This window comes from Citrus clementina, unplaced genomic scaffold, assembly GCF_000493195.1.
Source record: "Citrus clementina cultivar Clemenules unplaced genomic scaffold, Citrus_clementina_v1.0 scaffold_2, whole genome shotgun sequence".
Classification (NCBI taxonomy): Eukaryota; Viridiplantae; Streptophyta; class Magnoliopsida; order Sapindales; family Rutaceae; genus Citrus; species Citrus x clementina.
The window spans coordinates 4469649-4485939 of NW_006262688.1; the positions used below are offsets into that span (position 1 = coordinate 4469649).

General features: G+C 32.8%; 4 protein-coding genes across 6 annotated transcripts; 1 reads left to right on the top strand and 3 right to left on the bottom strand.

Moving 5' to 3' along the window:
* Positions 1–613: 613 nt before the first annotated feature.
* Positions 614–3865, bottom strand: LOC18052448. Of its 3 annotated transcripts, none has more exons than XM_024191142.1 (2): positions 3212–3865; positions 614–690 (listed from the first exon to the last, which is right to left on the bottom strand). In XM_024191142.1, exon 1 carries the CDS (start codon positions 3732–3734, stop codon positions 3213–3215), a length of 522 nt encoding a protein of 173 aa, XP_024046910.1. In that variant the 5' UTR covers positions 3735–3865; the 3' UTR covers positions 614–690; position 3212. The 3 variants fall into 3 exon arrangements, with proteins under 3 accessions (XP_024046910.1, XP_006445828.1, XP_024046909.1); XM_006445765.2 differs by lacking the exon at positions 614–690 and adding an exon at positions 1611–1865; XM_024191141.1 differs by lacking the exon at positions 614–690 and adding an exon at positions 2810–2915.
* A 1669-nt stretch (positions 3866–5534) lies between these two features.
* On the top strand, positions 5535–6026 carry LOC112100816 (high mobility group nucleosome-binding domain-containing protein 5). Its single transcript, XM_024190654.1, has one exon. It carries the CDS (start codon positions 5535–5537, stop codon positions 6024–6026), a length of 492 nt encoding a protein of 163 aa, XP_024046422.1.
* A 187-nt stretch (positions 6027–6213) lies between these two features.
* Positions 6214–8519, bottom strand: LOC18052449. The gene is made up of 2 exons (XM_006445766.2): positions 7952–8519; positions 6214–6554 (listed from the first exon to the last, which is right to left on the bottom strand). The coding sequence occupies exons 1-2, from the start codon at positions 8432–8434 to the stop codon at positions 6510–6512; spliced, it is 528 nt and encodes a 175-aa protein (XP_006445829.1). The 5' UTR covers positions 8435–8519; the 3' UTR covers positions 6214–6509.
* Positions 8520–11693: 3174 nt separating this feature from the next.
* On the bottom strand, positions 11694–12769 carry LOC18052450 (protein YLS3). Its single transcript, XM_006445767.2, has 3 exons — positions 12281–12769; positions 12063–12158; positions 11694–11957 (listed from the first exon to the last, which is right to left on the bottom strand). Exons 1-3 carry the CDS (start codon positions 12615–12617, stop codon positions 11821–11823), a joined length of 570 nt encoding a protein of 189 aa, XP_006445830.1. The 5' UTR covers positions 12618–12769; the 3' UTR covers positions 11694–11820.
* Positions 12770–16291: the final 3522 nt, after the last annotated feature.

A 16291-nucleotide genomic window follows, 5' to 3' on the forward strand; every position in this document is an offset into this window, starting at 1 on the left:
TCAAGCAAGTGCAAATAATTTGGAGTGTACTAAAATCTTGAGGGAAGTGTGTTTGCGCAGGAGGGCTCATTATTGAAAAGCTTTTAAAATCATGCTTTGTAAGGCATATGATGCATGTCGGCTAATGAGATGATAGTTCAGGTATCTTGACAATATTAGTTTTGGTTTTTGTAATGCCTAAACAAAGAGAGTCAATATACAGAAGCCGGTTTATGAACTAAAATTTCAGGCTTTTGATTTCAGTATTGCCTCAAAAGACGCAAAACAAAGAAATCAAATACATATGGCTGGCTATCTGTATTCAATACTCATTTATTATAAAACACTGAGAATTCACTGCAACTTTTCACTCCAGACATACATGGTTCAGAATTCGAATTCCTCGGGAAATCATCTCCTGATATCGTTTGAAGGACTCATCCCGTTGAATCTCCAGATGATTGCGGAAGTTTTTAATGAAAGCATCAGCTAGTTCATTGATGTCACCCCTCTCATCCTCCACAATCAGCTGCCTTGTCATCCTTGCTTTTCCACTCGTATTAGTCTTCTTCTTGTCATTCATGCCATGGCCTCCATGAATATAAACCTCTCTGTGGTTCTCCATATCAGCTGCTTAGATGGACAAGTCGTCGAGTCTTTGAAGGGTTGTGTAATAGGTTATTCTTTACTTTTGGACCAGAGTTCCTAGCTCTGTATAGAGAGAATTGCTTCAGTGATGCTAACTCAAAACATCACTATCCTGTATTTATAGGTCTATTCATCATGCTTCCAGCTCCCAAGTTCAAGATTAGAAGCATGATTTTGGCATGTGTAAAGGCTTAGGAAACAGCAAAGAAGTTTTAATACTTGTTTATTATAAGTAACAAACAACTTTTTGATAATGGAAATTAAAGAAATCATCTGAGAATGCTTTAATTTGTTAGCGATTAATTATTAGAGGCTCCCCCCCACCTTAAGGCATTTTCTGTCGCGATTCATGGAAATCTAATCAAATTTTCGAGTAAAATATTATGATTCCGATGTAATGAATGGTAATATGATCACTAATTATGCTTGAGATAGGATGGATTAGGCCATAAACTGTTTGTAAACCGGGAAAACTACATTAAAAAATGGAAAAATACAGCTGGCATATGGTCACTAACTGGGTTTCAACAGCTGCCATAGTTGACAGAAGCTAAACATCCAAACATATACAAACAGACATTTGTTTTTATGCACAATAATGAACATGTTTTATTTAATTAATCTTAGATGGTAATGCATGACCTTCCAGAAAAGTTCTGCTTAATCTTGAATTGAAAAGGTTAAAAAAATTTAGATGAGCGAAACTGGGAAGCACAAGTAGACATAATATTATTCAAAATGGTTATCATAAGAATGTAAAGATTGCTTTGCTTTCATAGTTACTAATCAAAACAGGATACTTGAATTAATGTGCACAGCCTTTATTAAGATATGTTCTATTACCAGGACGGTAATGGCAATTTCTGCTGTATCTTAGTTCACACATAAAGTTACAGACATGAAGAAATAATGAAAAATGAGAAAATGTGTGGCTGAAAAAGGCAAGAAAAAATTGAAAGACACCAAAAATTGAATCTGTTGCTATAACCACACTGCTTTATTACTGAAAAAACACACAGGAAGTGATTACACATACAAGATAAATCCAGCATGTTATTTTTATTAAATGATCAATGTTTATAATCAAAGAAACTATTAGTATTACAACATTTTACAGTACATGCACTCAACTCGTATTAAGAGATCCCTATATGTTCATGGGCTTCAACTGTGCAGATGTAAAGATGAATAGGGAAACCTCTGGAATTACAAGAAACTGGTCTACTTCCAAGTTCCACCTGCAAAGAATCAAATTCAAGGCATCTTCTTGAGAACAAAAGAATACCATATATTATACTTTAGCAATTCTAGTTTGTCCAGCAGACACAAAAAGCTTTCATTTATATTTAATTTAATTGTCCAACTGGTTTCAAGTGATGGCAGGAATCTAAACATCACCAGTTCCACTACTTTGTCATGACTCATAAATTTTGTCAAGGAAATTCAGAAATATTGCTCAGCCATATGAAAGCATCCTTCATTTCTCAATCAGCAAAAGGATTCCTATTGAACTTGTCCAAATTCAAGGTCCGCACATGCTTCTTAAGAAATTAAGATGGTGTTAATTCTAGAATAAGGGTCCATATTGTCCTTCTGCTATTGCTTAAAAATCTTATTCTAGAATCCTCTGGCTATCAGTCAATTCATTACAAAATTAAAGCAAAACATAATTGCTATATTTCAGCTCCGCTGCTCATCCGCAGAGAGCAATTAACAGGAATTAATAATACCATCATAGGTTGGCATCATTTTGGAGTTGAATGCTAAAGCCAGCAGTAGGCAACAATTTAGACAAATTGTAGTACTAGGCTAAGAAACAACATTAAGTAGAAAAGAGTACTTCATTATTATTAAGTAGAAAAGAGTACTTCATTATTCAAGTTAAAAATCATAAACTGAAAACATTTTTCAAGTACGAATAAAATTAATTATGTGTACACTAATTTCTCAATGGAAGCGTGTTCAAACAGGATGCTTCACCATTTGCTTAAAAAATATTGGGAATACTGTATCTATCAGGCATATGCTGCATGTCAGCTAATAAGATTTTAATTTGAGAGATCTTAACAACATTAGTTTTGAATTGTTGTTTGTAATCAACGAGTTGTTCATGGTTGGTTCAACTAATCTGATGCATTATTGGTAGTTGAGGACGCTTGAAACAAATGAAAACAAACACAGCAGCACCCTTTCAAATATATTAAAAAAATTGCACCTGTCCTCAATATTATCTCCCTTTTCCGACTCCCCAAAATGAACATTTGATTCTCAGTTGCAAGGATGATGACCTAAAAATTTTCATCAATTCCAAAATTATTGATCATCATTTTACAAATTGACCACACAAGTTTTGGAGTCCTCATTTTGACATTTATGAAGCTGCCACATCAAATTCCCAGAAACCAAAATGATCCCATTCAACAAAATCATCGTTTCATCCCCAAAATTGCAAAGCATCATTTCAATACAACTATTCAATTTCACTACAGAGAAACCAAAATTCCTCTCAATCAGAACTAACTATAACCCAAATTTCAGTCTAAAATAAAAATGATAATATATGAATAAAAAGAATAAAATTTACCTTAAATTGATGAAATGCTAGACCTTTGAGAAACTTTGCTCTTACATTGTGGGATTTCTTGAAACTGCTCAGCAGGTAAATCCTCGGACAGAGCACCAACAAAGAACCTTAACACATCAGAATTTTTGACTTTCTCAATCCCAGTGACAGGCAACCAAAGGAACAATTTTTTAGCTTGAATGCCAGACACATCATGCACAGCACCATAACTAAGTTTCCCTTTTATATGCTTGTCATACCAAACAAGCTGCTGAAAGTGAACATAGCAAGTTCTTGTCATCTCAATAGAGAATGAGCCAGTGGATTTATCAAGAGTGTAGGACTTGATGTCGCTTGGAATCAGGCCCTTTGGGAGGCCATAGAGAGGAAGAAGGTCGTGGACGTCTATGATTGACTGGAGAGGATGAGATGTACGGCTGTGATTAAAGGGTTTCTGGGTGATGGTGAGGGAGAATGTGAGGTCGGTTTGGGATAAGAGGTTGAGAAAGAGAAGGCACAGGGAGATTGAGTGAGGAGAAGCCATTGTCGAGAGGTTGGCTGGAGAAAGGAAGAAGAAAGGTCAGGTGGTAATAAAATGGGGAATGAAAGCGTAAAATTGGAAGACAAAATTTTGTTGAGTTGACTTTGAGTTGATTATTTTAGAAATGTTGTCGTAAGTCGTATCTTCTTGTTGTGTTGGGCCATTTTTTAAGGATTGGAGATGGTAATATGGGGGGATGATGGAGGGTAAAATTGGAACGAGAAATCAATGGTTGGTTGGAGTACTGGGGCTATAATTTTTTTTTTTAAAATTATTTTTTAATCCAAATTGCAACCACACAACAATATTATGTTAATTCTTAATCGGATCAAGCAGTGGGGGATATATAGATTCAGATTAGGGGACTTGGTTCAAGGGTTAGAATCTTTTAATTGTTCATTCGAAGACATTAGAAGTAGGGGCGGCAATACGGGTCATGATTCGTTTTTTTTTATTCAATTCGATGCGAATTAAATGAGTTTATATTTGAAAAAATTGATTCGTTTAATAAATGACTGAATTCAATTCGATTTGATTCGTTAATTAAACAAATTGAATCGAATCCAGATTTGAAGATATTAATTTATTTATTCGTTTATGATTCATTTAATAAATAGGTCATAAACGAATCGAATAAATGTCGGTTTGTTTAAAATTCGTTTAATTAAATTATTTTTTTGTCCTTAAATTTATTTGAAATTTTTTTAAAATTTAAAGGTTAATATTATAATTTAGATGACTGTATATTTAATCCTAGAATATGGTATGGGTCATTTGTATTTTGTTGTAGGATGTTAAATTTGTGACTTTTTATATTTTATTTTACTTAATTTTATTTATTAATTATATTTTTTAAACAAATTCTAAACGAATCCTGATTCAATTTGATTCATTATAGATTCGTAATATGATAAATGAATAATAAACAAATCCATATTCGATCCAATTTGTTTTTTAATTCTACTAAACAAATTAAACAAATCGAATCGAATATTCGTTTAATGAACAAATTGAATCTGAATCAGTAGAATTTTGACTCAATTCGTTTACGACTTGATTTGAATTTGATTCTTTTATTCGATTTGCCACCCCTAATTTAAAGTTTCAAAAACTAAAATTTCACTCTTTTATTTCAAAATTTAAAAAATAATAAAATTTTACAACTATTTTGTTTGTTTAAATGGGGTAAACAATGGCCCAAAAGACTGAAAAAGACTTTTGGGCTCTGGTTGCATCTGCATGTTATTTTGTAAGAATGTAAATGTGCAAATTAGGACAATCTTCAAGAAAAGAAAGGAAAAAAAGAAAAGAAAAAGTGAGATAGAAAAATTTTAAAGGACTCTCATTTTATCAAATTTAATGGTATCATGCGAATAAACCTTTGCGTTGCTTCTAAGCAAATCTATGGATTTCGCTTCTAAGCAAATCTGTGGATTTTCTAAAATCATTTTTTTGTATTTTATTTAGAAATTTCCCAACAAATTCTCTTATCCAATATAAAAAAAAATGTCTTCCATTTAAAGAAAAAAAAAAGATAAAAATATCCTCCTAATTAGTTGGGAAACTAATTGCAAATCCTATTTTCAAACAAATTTTAATTCTTTTCTAAGATCGCATTTTATTTTTGGAATATTATCAAACCCTAGTTAATCTTAATTAAAATATATATATAAACTATATAAACCCTAAGCATAAGGGAAACTAAAGCAAGTCGGTTGCTCTTATTTCATAAGGCGGCAGAGGCTTCTCCATATTAACGGCTTCTAAAACGCTTGCATGGTTCCACGTTGCACGTAAAGCGTTATGGATGATTCAGGAAGAAGAAGAACAAGAAACAGAGGCGTTGCCGCCATTGATGATGCAGAGATTAAAGGGTATTTGAATACAAAGAAGGATATGATCTACAAGAATATCATATGGGAAATTTTGAACAAAAGATATTTGCAAGGCGAGAGCCAGAAACAAAAACAAAAGCGACCCGGAAAGGAAAAGAATGAGAAAAGTGAAGGAGCAAAGAGAAAGAAGAGGATTAATGATGAGATTGAGGAGAAGAAGAAGAAGCAGAGGCTGAGTTCGAAGGTAAACTTTGATGTGTTGGAGAAACAAGAAGAAGATGAAGGCGAAGAAGAAGGTGGCAATAAGAATGAGAAAGTGAAGACCATTGTTGAAAGCGAAGAGAATTATGGTGAAGAAGAAGATGATTATGGGGATGCGATTGGCGGTTACCATGGGAATGAAGAAGATGAAGTAGAGGGTTACAGTTTTAATGAGGATTGGGATTATGAGGATTACTAATCCGTGAAATTTTGTTTTGATGATGTTATTATATGGATATTCTTTTATATCAGGGTGAGATCAGCACAACAGTGAGGAACACAATTCAGGTGTTTGTATTGAAAAGTACAATTATTGAATTAATTAAAAGTTTATTCTTTTAATCTGCATTGTTGTTTTTATTTGATCAAATATGAAGAGTAAAGCACAACAGAATAGACCTGCACCATGAAATGGTGTTCCATTATAAGTTTTCAAGTGGTTCAAACAGAGTAGTACAGAATGGTGTTCCATTCTAAGTGGTTCAAACAGAGTAGTACAGAGTGGCTGATTTAAAGCTAGAGCTAAATCCACTGCTTAGCATATACTACATAGTACAATTTTACAACTTGTTTAGGAAGACAATCAGACTTTTGATCTGAAGATAACTAGCTCTAAATTGTAACTAGGTGACACCGATTTAGTGCACACGCATATAGCAGAAGGCAAGTGCTTGGTGAGCATCTACTCTGTGATTAGCATCTGCACTTCATTGGTGGGGGTTGGCAACTACAAATAGAAAGATTCTGAAAGTGAGATGATTATGAAACAATAAAATTTTTCGCTAAAGCATATAGATGGATCAAGTTCAGAGACAGATAATCAGACAAACTGTAAACATGAAACAACCCAAGGAAAGAAGTTCCAAAGAAAAACTTTAGAAACAAGCACACAGATGCCGCAATTAAATCTCTGCAAATGACTGTTTTTGCAACTGTTCAGTTGAAATTTGATTCTAATGTGGTAATATCAGCATGAATGCCAGCATGAACAAGACTTCGAAGTTCAAACATTCATCTAGAACAGTTCAACAACAAAGAACCAACTTCAGACTAACAAAGAAAGAGAAGGTCACCTACTTTCCATACCTTTACTGGTTACGCAGCATAATCAATTTCTCCAAATTCAATAATGAAAAAGAAGCTAATAAGGATATGATAAATACACTAGTAAACAGTAAAAGAAAGATGATGATATAAGTTCAAGACTGGTCACAAACACATAATTTCCCCAAATATATGTAAGAAACTGCAAGTAAGACCGCTCAACATAATGCTTTATGAGCACTAGAACACTTCTTCAAATGATTTATTATAAATCTATCTTTAAGCTGCGGCTCAATACTTCCAATAGTGCCTTCAAAGGTAAGCACCTTAAATCTCTCAAGGTAGAGTAGCAACTTCAATCAGGCACTTGTCTCAGTACTAGGCAACATAAAACTAAAACTGCATTCTATCCATAATAACACATTTCTCTATTTCTAAACTATTCACAGAAACGATGACAAAACCTTTAATCCCTGAGCACACTCAAATAAATAAATTATATAGGATAAACACAAACTAATTAATCATTTTTATTGGTACTAACTATGAGCTCAAATGCTAAATAATGCAAAAAGAACATATGTAATGTTTACAAGGCCTAACTTAACTTTTAATTCTCCACAAATATAACAGAAGCAAAAACCCTTTCCACACTTATCCATTTATTTTATATAACAGAAAAGCATATTGTTACGTTCATCAAAAGAACTATAACCTCAACAAGTCACAATAATCAAATGTCATAAGCATATACAAACGCTCAGAGAATCGATTCGCAAAAGGTTTGATTTAACAACAGTAGAAAACCAATAAATAATATCTCAATTTCGCAGCTGCTGTAGGATATAGCATAATCACCAGTTCTTAAAATACAAGAAGATGCAAACACATGCAAGATCCACTACAAACCCTAACAAAATCACAAGAAATCTTTTACTCCAATAACCATAAATTTCAAAAACTCAGATGTAAATTCTCCACCAATCACTAAACCCACGTGAATAACGTGATAAAAAATCAAAACTTTAAATGAACATTTCATCAGTTGTCACAAAGAAAGAAACCCTAAAACACCATTACCTGAAGAACGCGTGTCCAGGACCCACAACCAGACTCAGAAAGCCCATTATCACGGCAGGAATGAACGGTCTCGAACTGACCAACATCAAGCTTCTTGTTAATGATGCCCACTTGAAAATAAATCGAATCAGACGGAGGCAAATCAACTCTGATCTCATCAACATCGAACCAAAACAAGAACCTCTTAACTTGAATGCCCTTCAAGTTCGAAATGGACCCGATACTGATCTTGCCAGTGACCGTCTTCTCATAATAGACCAAGTAATCGAACTCGACGTAGCATTCGGATGATAATTCGACGGTGAAAAGGCCGTCGTCTTGTAGGGTGTAGCTGACGACGTTGCTGGGTAAGAGGCCCTGTGGGAGGCCGAACTTGGGGAGGATTTCGTACACTGTTGGTGGTGAAGGATCAGAGGAGAGCGACAGGGTTGGTCTTAGCAGAAAGAGTGAGAGAAGAAAAAGGATGAGGATATTTGCAGACATTTTGTTTGATGATTTGCTTCTGAGAAATTTCTTTAGAATGAAATGAAAGCTGTGAAGTGTGAAGAAATCTTTGTTAAGATGAGGGTATGATTTATATCGATTTGGTCAGACAGAGAGAGATTTTGTCTTTGCGTTTTATCATTGAAATCCCTAAACATCTTTAATTTACGACATGATTTAACAACTTTTATCAAAGTAATATTTCTTATAGACACTCGGTCTCGACCCTCCACAAAATTAAACTAATTTCTTTTAAAGTTGTGTGTAAAATATTAAATTTTAATTTCTAACATTTTTAAAGATAATATTTTTTCTCAATAATTATGTGAAAATCTTAAGTGAAACATTAGAATGAAAAATATAAAATATTCAAAGAAAAATTAATATTTTTTCTCATTAATTATGTGGAAATCTTATGTGAGATTAGTCTCATACCTTTTCATTGCTCATTTAAGTTTTAATATAATACCAATAATAGATAACCATTTATATTATTTTTATATTTTTTAAAATGAATGCAAATATAATTATGCTATACAATAATTATAGGGTTCTAATTCGTTTAATAAGTAAAATTTTAGGGTAATATAGTATAAAAAGATTGAATTTAAATTTTGCACATTGCTCGTATGAATGAAGAGGAAAGTCATGGATGATTAAAATCCAATCAAAGTCACTTTTTGTGTTGGTATTAAGGGGGGGGGAGGGAAAGGGAATGCATAAAGATATTTGTTTGATAAAATGTGTTAAATTTTCCTTAAATTAATAATATAAAAGTTCAGGGATCTAAATGATAAGATCTTGTTCTCGTTTTTGTGTGGTTGTCGGAACTCGGAAGAGGATGTACGGCCGTTTGTTAGGTAGGGATTGGAGAAATATCGGCCGTTAGATTGAATGAAGTTATTGGCGAGGTGATCTTGTCGATTCCAAACAAACAATTTCGTCTGTGCAGCAGTGTAGACACGACTTTACATGCTTCTCTTCGGACTTTTATGGGAATTGACAAGTCAAAATTATCGCCTTTAAAAAGCCAAATTTATATCACAGGCATTTTGCTATTATCTTCTTATAATAGTCAATGATTGAACAGTTGAAATTTATTACGATAGCAGTATGTATATATAATTAGAAGATTTACCCCCACTCACAAGGATTTAGTGATGTAACGAGTCAAAAGTGAAAAAAAAATAGAAGAGTTAATCCTCATAGCATCCAAGATCCTTCTGATAAGATCTCATTATATGTGAAGATTTAACCACTTGACAAAGGTCCAGTGCTCAGAATCTTACACTTATAATTATGAGGGTAGCAGTTCAAGTTCCCGCGACACACGTAGGGATTTATTTCAAAATATAAGTGAAGTAAATATCTTTTGAATATTTGATATACTAATTGTAAATTAGTCAAGCTACAATAATTGTTTGATTGTAAGTATCAGTTATAAACCTCATATACTATGAGTTATAATCTGAGCACTAGTCTCGTGTAATTAAAAAAAAAAATCTTAAAGATTTAATCATCAATATATGGCATCCAAGATTCCTCTATACAATAGCAAATGGACAGACCATAAAGCTCTTAAAAGTTTTCATATTCACATTTCCTTGTATCCATTCTCATTCCTTCAATGGAGTCCCTTGAAAGGCTATCAATGTTGAAAAAGAAAAATTCTACTAGCCAGATATATATAATCAGAACTGGAAATCAAATGGTTTATTGAACACTGTAAGCCATCTCGATGTCTTAAAAACAGTCTCAGTAAGAGCAGCAGCTTCAAGCCTGTCCCCGGGGCTGCATCAACAATTTAAGCATCCAAAACATTCTCAAATTAATAACTGGGAACCAAAATCCACATGCATATTTTCATTGGAAAAATCATTATCTATCAATGAGTACTCGCAAATAAATCGTTGATAAAATAATGACCTAGATAGAAACTCTTTGCACATTCTGCACAAATCTGTTTGCATCTTTCATGAGCTTCGTCAAGGACCTTATAATCTGGGGAAAAATACTGAGCTTTAATTTCTTTCTGGAGGTCATGCTTATGTTCATTTCAGGTTAACAGAGTATAATGAATTGGGTAATTTGTGATTTGTGTCATTAAACATTGATTCTGCAATCTTGATTCTGGAATATAATAGATCAAGAAGGCAACCGCAACTAATGAATGGAGCTCCAAGAGTCAATTAATATGCATTTTGTTGGAAATTTTCAATAAATCTCACAGCCGTGTTTTAATGTTTTTGGCGATTCAGATTAAGCGAGCAACGGTTTGTTTGATACTGCCGTAGTAGAGCTGCAGCTCAAAAGCCACAGCTGCAAATTAAGCCTTGATTACTAATTATTAACATACAGCAATCAAATTAGTTCATCTATGAATTTAAATAGTAGTTCAATTGATAAAATCTCTTAATTATTGAGTAAGAAAAACGACTAATTGAAACAGAGAAGCAGGTTAAGGGCATGGTCCCTTAGCCATATATATGTTGCTGAATAACTGGTAACTAAACTGAAGAAGCAGTGTCATGTGAATGCTAAAATAAGGATTAATGCTCCTATTTATAGTAAGTATGAATATATATATATATATATATATATATATATATATATATATATATATATAAACACAGCCTTTCAATTTCATCTTAGCATCCTGGGAAAGAAGCACTTTTAGAGAAGCACTTGTGAGTTGAGATCACTGTATTGTCAATAGAAGTGTGAAATGTTTGGTTAATTAAATGGGTTTTGGCCAAATTAATAAAACTTCATGCTTAAACCGTGAACATACAGATATGGTGATTAAAACTTGTATACATGAGCAAGCAGTGAACAAAATCTATTGTAATTAACCTTGTAATTATTGTCTTTTGAGAATTTTGCAACTAGTTACCATGGTAAACATAAAATGAAGAGGGCTAGTGTCACATGAATCATGATCTTGCCTTTATTTAAATTGTCAATTACTTCATTTGATTTTTTTTTTTTATAAAGAATAAACATTTTCCTTAATTCAATGACTTTTGCCTTAACGAAGAGGGAAAAATTGGAACTAACCTTCTTCTTGTAGATATTAGATGACTCAACACAATCGATAGTATTACATCACATATGTATAGTTGGAAATTTAAGAAATGAATATGATGGGATCCTGCCCCATCAAATATAATGAATCCATATGGGTCCCTTTAATTAGTTTGTATTACAGTTGCAAAAACAAATAAAATTAATGTAAAAGGAAGGTAGGATGATTAATTAATTACTTGATCACATCATGATTGTTTGATGACAAAATAAGATACAAAATTAATATCAATTAAAGATGATGAAGTACACAAACTTCGACACATAAAAATTAAAAATAAACCCCTAAGCTATCTCATACACTAGAAACCAAGTGTAACGAGAAGAAAATGCAAGCTAAAACCCCACACAGCCATCTCTAGCCCTAGCAACCTACTTGCTTTCCCACCATCACTCTTTTGGTCAGCACTTGGTGATCCATTTTTTGAGTTACTGCCAACTGAAATCACAAAAAGGATAATTAATTTGATTAATTAAAAATTATGCTGAATCAAGTTTGTACATAAGAGATCAAAATCAAATGTGGTGTTAATTAATTAGTTACCAGCTGTTGCTGGGGTGCCACCGTGCCCTTGTGTTAGGTTTGAAAATCCTTGGAACACCTTTGCGTCGGGTGAATTCGGAGGCAGGTGAAGCAAATCTAGTAACAACGAATCAAGATTATCATTATTAACGATTATATAATCTTGGATGCGTAAGCATATGTAATAACTAACATCATGTTGCTAATTATATATATGTGTGTGTGTGTGTTTTCCTTACTGATGCATTCCGATACGTTAGCCGGCGAGTGGCAAGCAGTAGGGAGATTAGCAGCAAGTGTGGAATTGATCTTGAGACCGAGGCTGGGATCATCTTTGTCTTTGATCAGAAGGCACAAGCACTTCTTGCTCTTGTCAAGCAACTGTTTGAGCCCGCCGCAGCAATCGACGGTTGGTGTTTTTGCATCACCACCAACGTAAGGAAGGCACGTGGCGAGCGCGACGACTTTATCGGCGCATTCTGCTTTGTCCTGGTCTATGTTCGAGCTTGCAAGACCGAGTAGCATCAACACTAGAATGCAAGAAAACGGCACCATGGCAGCAAGTTTTGAAGCCATAATAAGTATTGTGGAGAGGAAACTTAAAAGAAAAGGGGAAGAGTTGAGTGAATGGTGGTGATGAGGAGGGTAAGGACTCAAGTGATATGGGCGGCTAGGCTAAGGCTGTCCCTTTTTATGCTTTTGTTTGTGGCTAATTTATGAGAGATATCAAGTAGTGGGTGGTAGTGGAATTGAAATAATTGTGTTGCTTATAATCATTACAAAATTTTACCCTAAACTTCACGTGTGAAGAAGCTGTTTTGTCTTAGAGTGGACAAAGCATTCTAGTGAGAGTAACACAAGTCAAGTTTAAGAATAAGATAGAAAATGGTACTTGATGTCTTTGGGTTTACATTAATTATATTTTATTTTAGAGGTTTAGAGCGAACAGAAAAATTAAAGACATTAAGTTTTATTTGACAACGGCTGCACTGTAATATTTACAAACATATTGTATTGTGGTAAAAATCATGTGAGACTTAAAAATGTTGCTGCGTTAAATATTAATTGAGAGAGTTTTATTGTCATAATAATCTTACCCAACTCGAATCTGAATTAATCGAAACAAAAAAAAAAAAAAAAATCATATGAGGCCTAGTCACTTTAACAAAGTGCACACAAAAGATTAGAATCTGCTTCGGACCCTTATACGGGTGGACTCGCAGATTTTGGACCCCAACTCAATAAATCAGCAGTTAATGTGTTGGCTCTTGTTTCTGACTGGACAGTTAGCAGCCGCGGCCTGCGAAGAAACAGCTTAGCTACAAAGATTTAATTTGTCGAGTTCACTCGGTGATCTTGTTTAATTTTTCTATAAAAGAAAGAAATTTTAATTACTCAAGTTTTTGTATTGTTTCTTCAAAGAATCTTTCAGGAAATATGAACAATTTGTTTTTGCGACCCGTGATACTGCTGAATTTCTCATTTGTTGTGATTTTTTTTTTTTTTTTTGGAGGGGGGATCAAATCCGTGATTACCCAGAAATTAATTAAAGTTGACGAAGGGACCTAAAATTTTGTCCCTTATATCAAGATTTATTGATTACTTTTATTATTTGCCTTAGCTAACATATCAATATCATCCAATTGATAGTTTCAAAAATTTCATTTATTTATTTATTTTAATTGATAGAACATATCAAAGAGAGGCCTTTGTTTCTTGAGCTTTTGGACTTCATCTTCTTCTGATAGGATGAGTAACTACATCTCTTATCTTTAAAAAAATTCCCTCAACTATTAATTTATTCATATCATTCCAATATTATGGAGTTGTGTGGAAATTTCTAAGTACATGTCTTATTCTTTTAAATTGTTCGTACCCTATGTTGCGGTTTAATCAATCAATTTTGAAACCTATGATAATAACTCAAGAGTATTTCCTTAGAAATGAAAAATAACTAGCTTGGTTTGGCCCAAAAAAAATAAAAATAAAAATACTATGGAGATCATAATTAAATTGGGCGACGCGCATTATTTGTCTTTTATCTTTTTTTAACCTTCGTCATCAATCGTGGGGCTCGAAAATGCTACATTACGAAATTTAATGTGTCCGAAATTAGTGCATCATTTGATAGAGGTTGGTTTTAGGATAAGGTCTGCTTTCATTGATTGTACGTTAGTTGGACTGACATGTACGCATCACCGAAGTTATTGGTACCGTAAAATATCGACAAATGACAAGAATTGGTATCTGTTATTTCATTTCACTAAAATCACGACATCTCACCATTTAATTAATGGAGCAATAGCATGATGCAAAATTTGTACATCTCTACTCCTAGGATTGGTAACAATTAAACTTGATGCCGTGCTTGCAAGGTTATTGGACATCAGAAATTTATTAGATTCTTTATTGATATATGGCCATCCGAATTAATCTTAATTTTAAATCTTTTTTTTTTTTTTTTTGGCCTTAAAATTAGGGTATTGTCATTGACTTAATTTAAATCACGCACGCACGCGTCGAACACTTCGACAAAGAAAGAGTTATCAATGACTTAATTACAGAGGCGCTTCCATGCACAATACGAAAGTAAAGGGGCCATGTGCCTTCTGTGCCACGGCAACGGTGTGTCATTGAATTTATTGAGGCCTACAATTGCATGCAAAAAATTCACTAATGTACGTACCATTTATATGTCACCATAATTAATGTTTTGTATATGGATCAAATCCTCTCCTGATCTGGTTATGTCTTGAACAAATAATTTAATTATTAATTAGTTGTTAATAAAAAAATAAATCTTACTCATAAACTACTACTAAAAGACATATGACATAATATTTTTAAAAGCTCAATAGAACTCAAATCATGAGAGGATCATATTCCTTTACATATATATATTTGTATCATCTTCTTCAGTGGAGTGCACATAACCTCTTCTCCCTCAACTTTTGTTAGGAAAAATCAACACTTAAGTTGAATGACATTGATAATTTTATTATTATACTTTTTTATGTTACTATTTAAAAAATTTATGCCTTTAAGAGTGCGATCGAACGATTTTCAAGTATATTTATTTAGTTAATCACTCAAATTTTTATATATTAAAAGATGAAAGAGATTACACTTTATCTATTTGGTACCTTAAAAAAAAAGAAAGAAAGAAAGAAAGAAAGGGTTTATGTTAAACATGGATCTAACTTTTCATGCGTGCACTAAATGATTATGATTTATTTGGGGGGACAAAGAGCTAAAAAAAGAAAGTAAAAGCCACATATTTCCTGGGTAATTTTTAAAAACCTCCCCTGAGGTTTGGGATTGTTGTAAATAGATGGCGAGAATTTATTTATTTGTAAAAAACTCCCTACCGTCAGTTAACTTTAACATTGACCGTTAGTTGACTGTGCAAAGACAATATTACCCTTAACAACAATTTGTAGACGGAAATAACTAAAAAAAAATTAAAATTGTTGGCGCGAAAAGTACAAACCCTATTTTTTGACAATTTTATCCTTGTCAATTTCAAAGATTTACAATTTCATAGGTAAAGATTATAACTATTTCATTTTCAATTTTTTAATTTTATCTTTTTTTGTAGAAACTTTAAGAAAATATCAATAATTTAAAGAGAATTTTTAAAATTTTTAATTTTATCTTTCTTGTAGGAACTTTAAGAAAATATCAATAATTTAAAGAGTATAAAATAACCAATAATTTTAATTTTTTTTAGTTATTTCCGTCTATAAATTATTGTTAAGGGTAATATTATCTTTGCATAGTCAACTAACGGTCAATGTTAAAATTAACTGATGGTAGGAGGTTTTTTACAAATAAATAAATTTTTACCATCTACTTACAACAAATCCAAACATCAAGAGAAATTTTTAAAAATTACCCCATATTTCCTATACAATTTAGAAAACTTTTAGGGCTTTGGAGGGCCATTGATGAATATTGGTACTTTCGCTGCAACAACTTTAAATTGCACATGACCCCATGTAAGTAACTAGCTCACATGCAAATGAAAATCAGAAAACGGCCTCATAATCTGTGTGTGTGTACGATTGCTAAGATTTAGATGATATTTTAATTTTTCACATCCAATGCTTGTACAATCGATGGTGACATTATCCTTTTGATGCCGGCATCATTTGTGATTGGTTTTCCCAATAACATAAATTTGATCTCATTTTAGCATGATACATTTACTTGACTACTATCAAACATTTCTTAACAATTAAATTATAAAA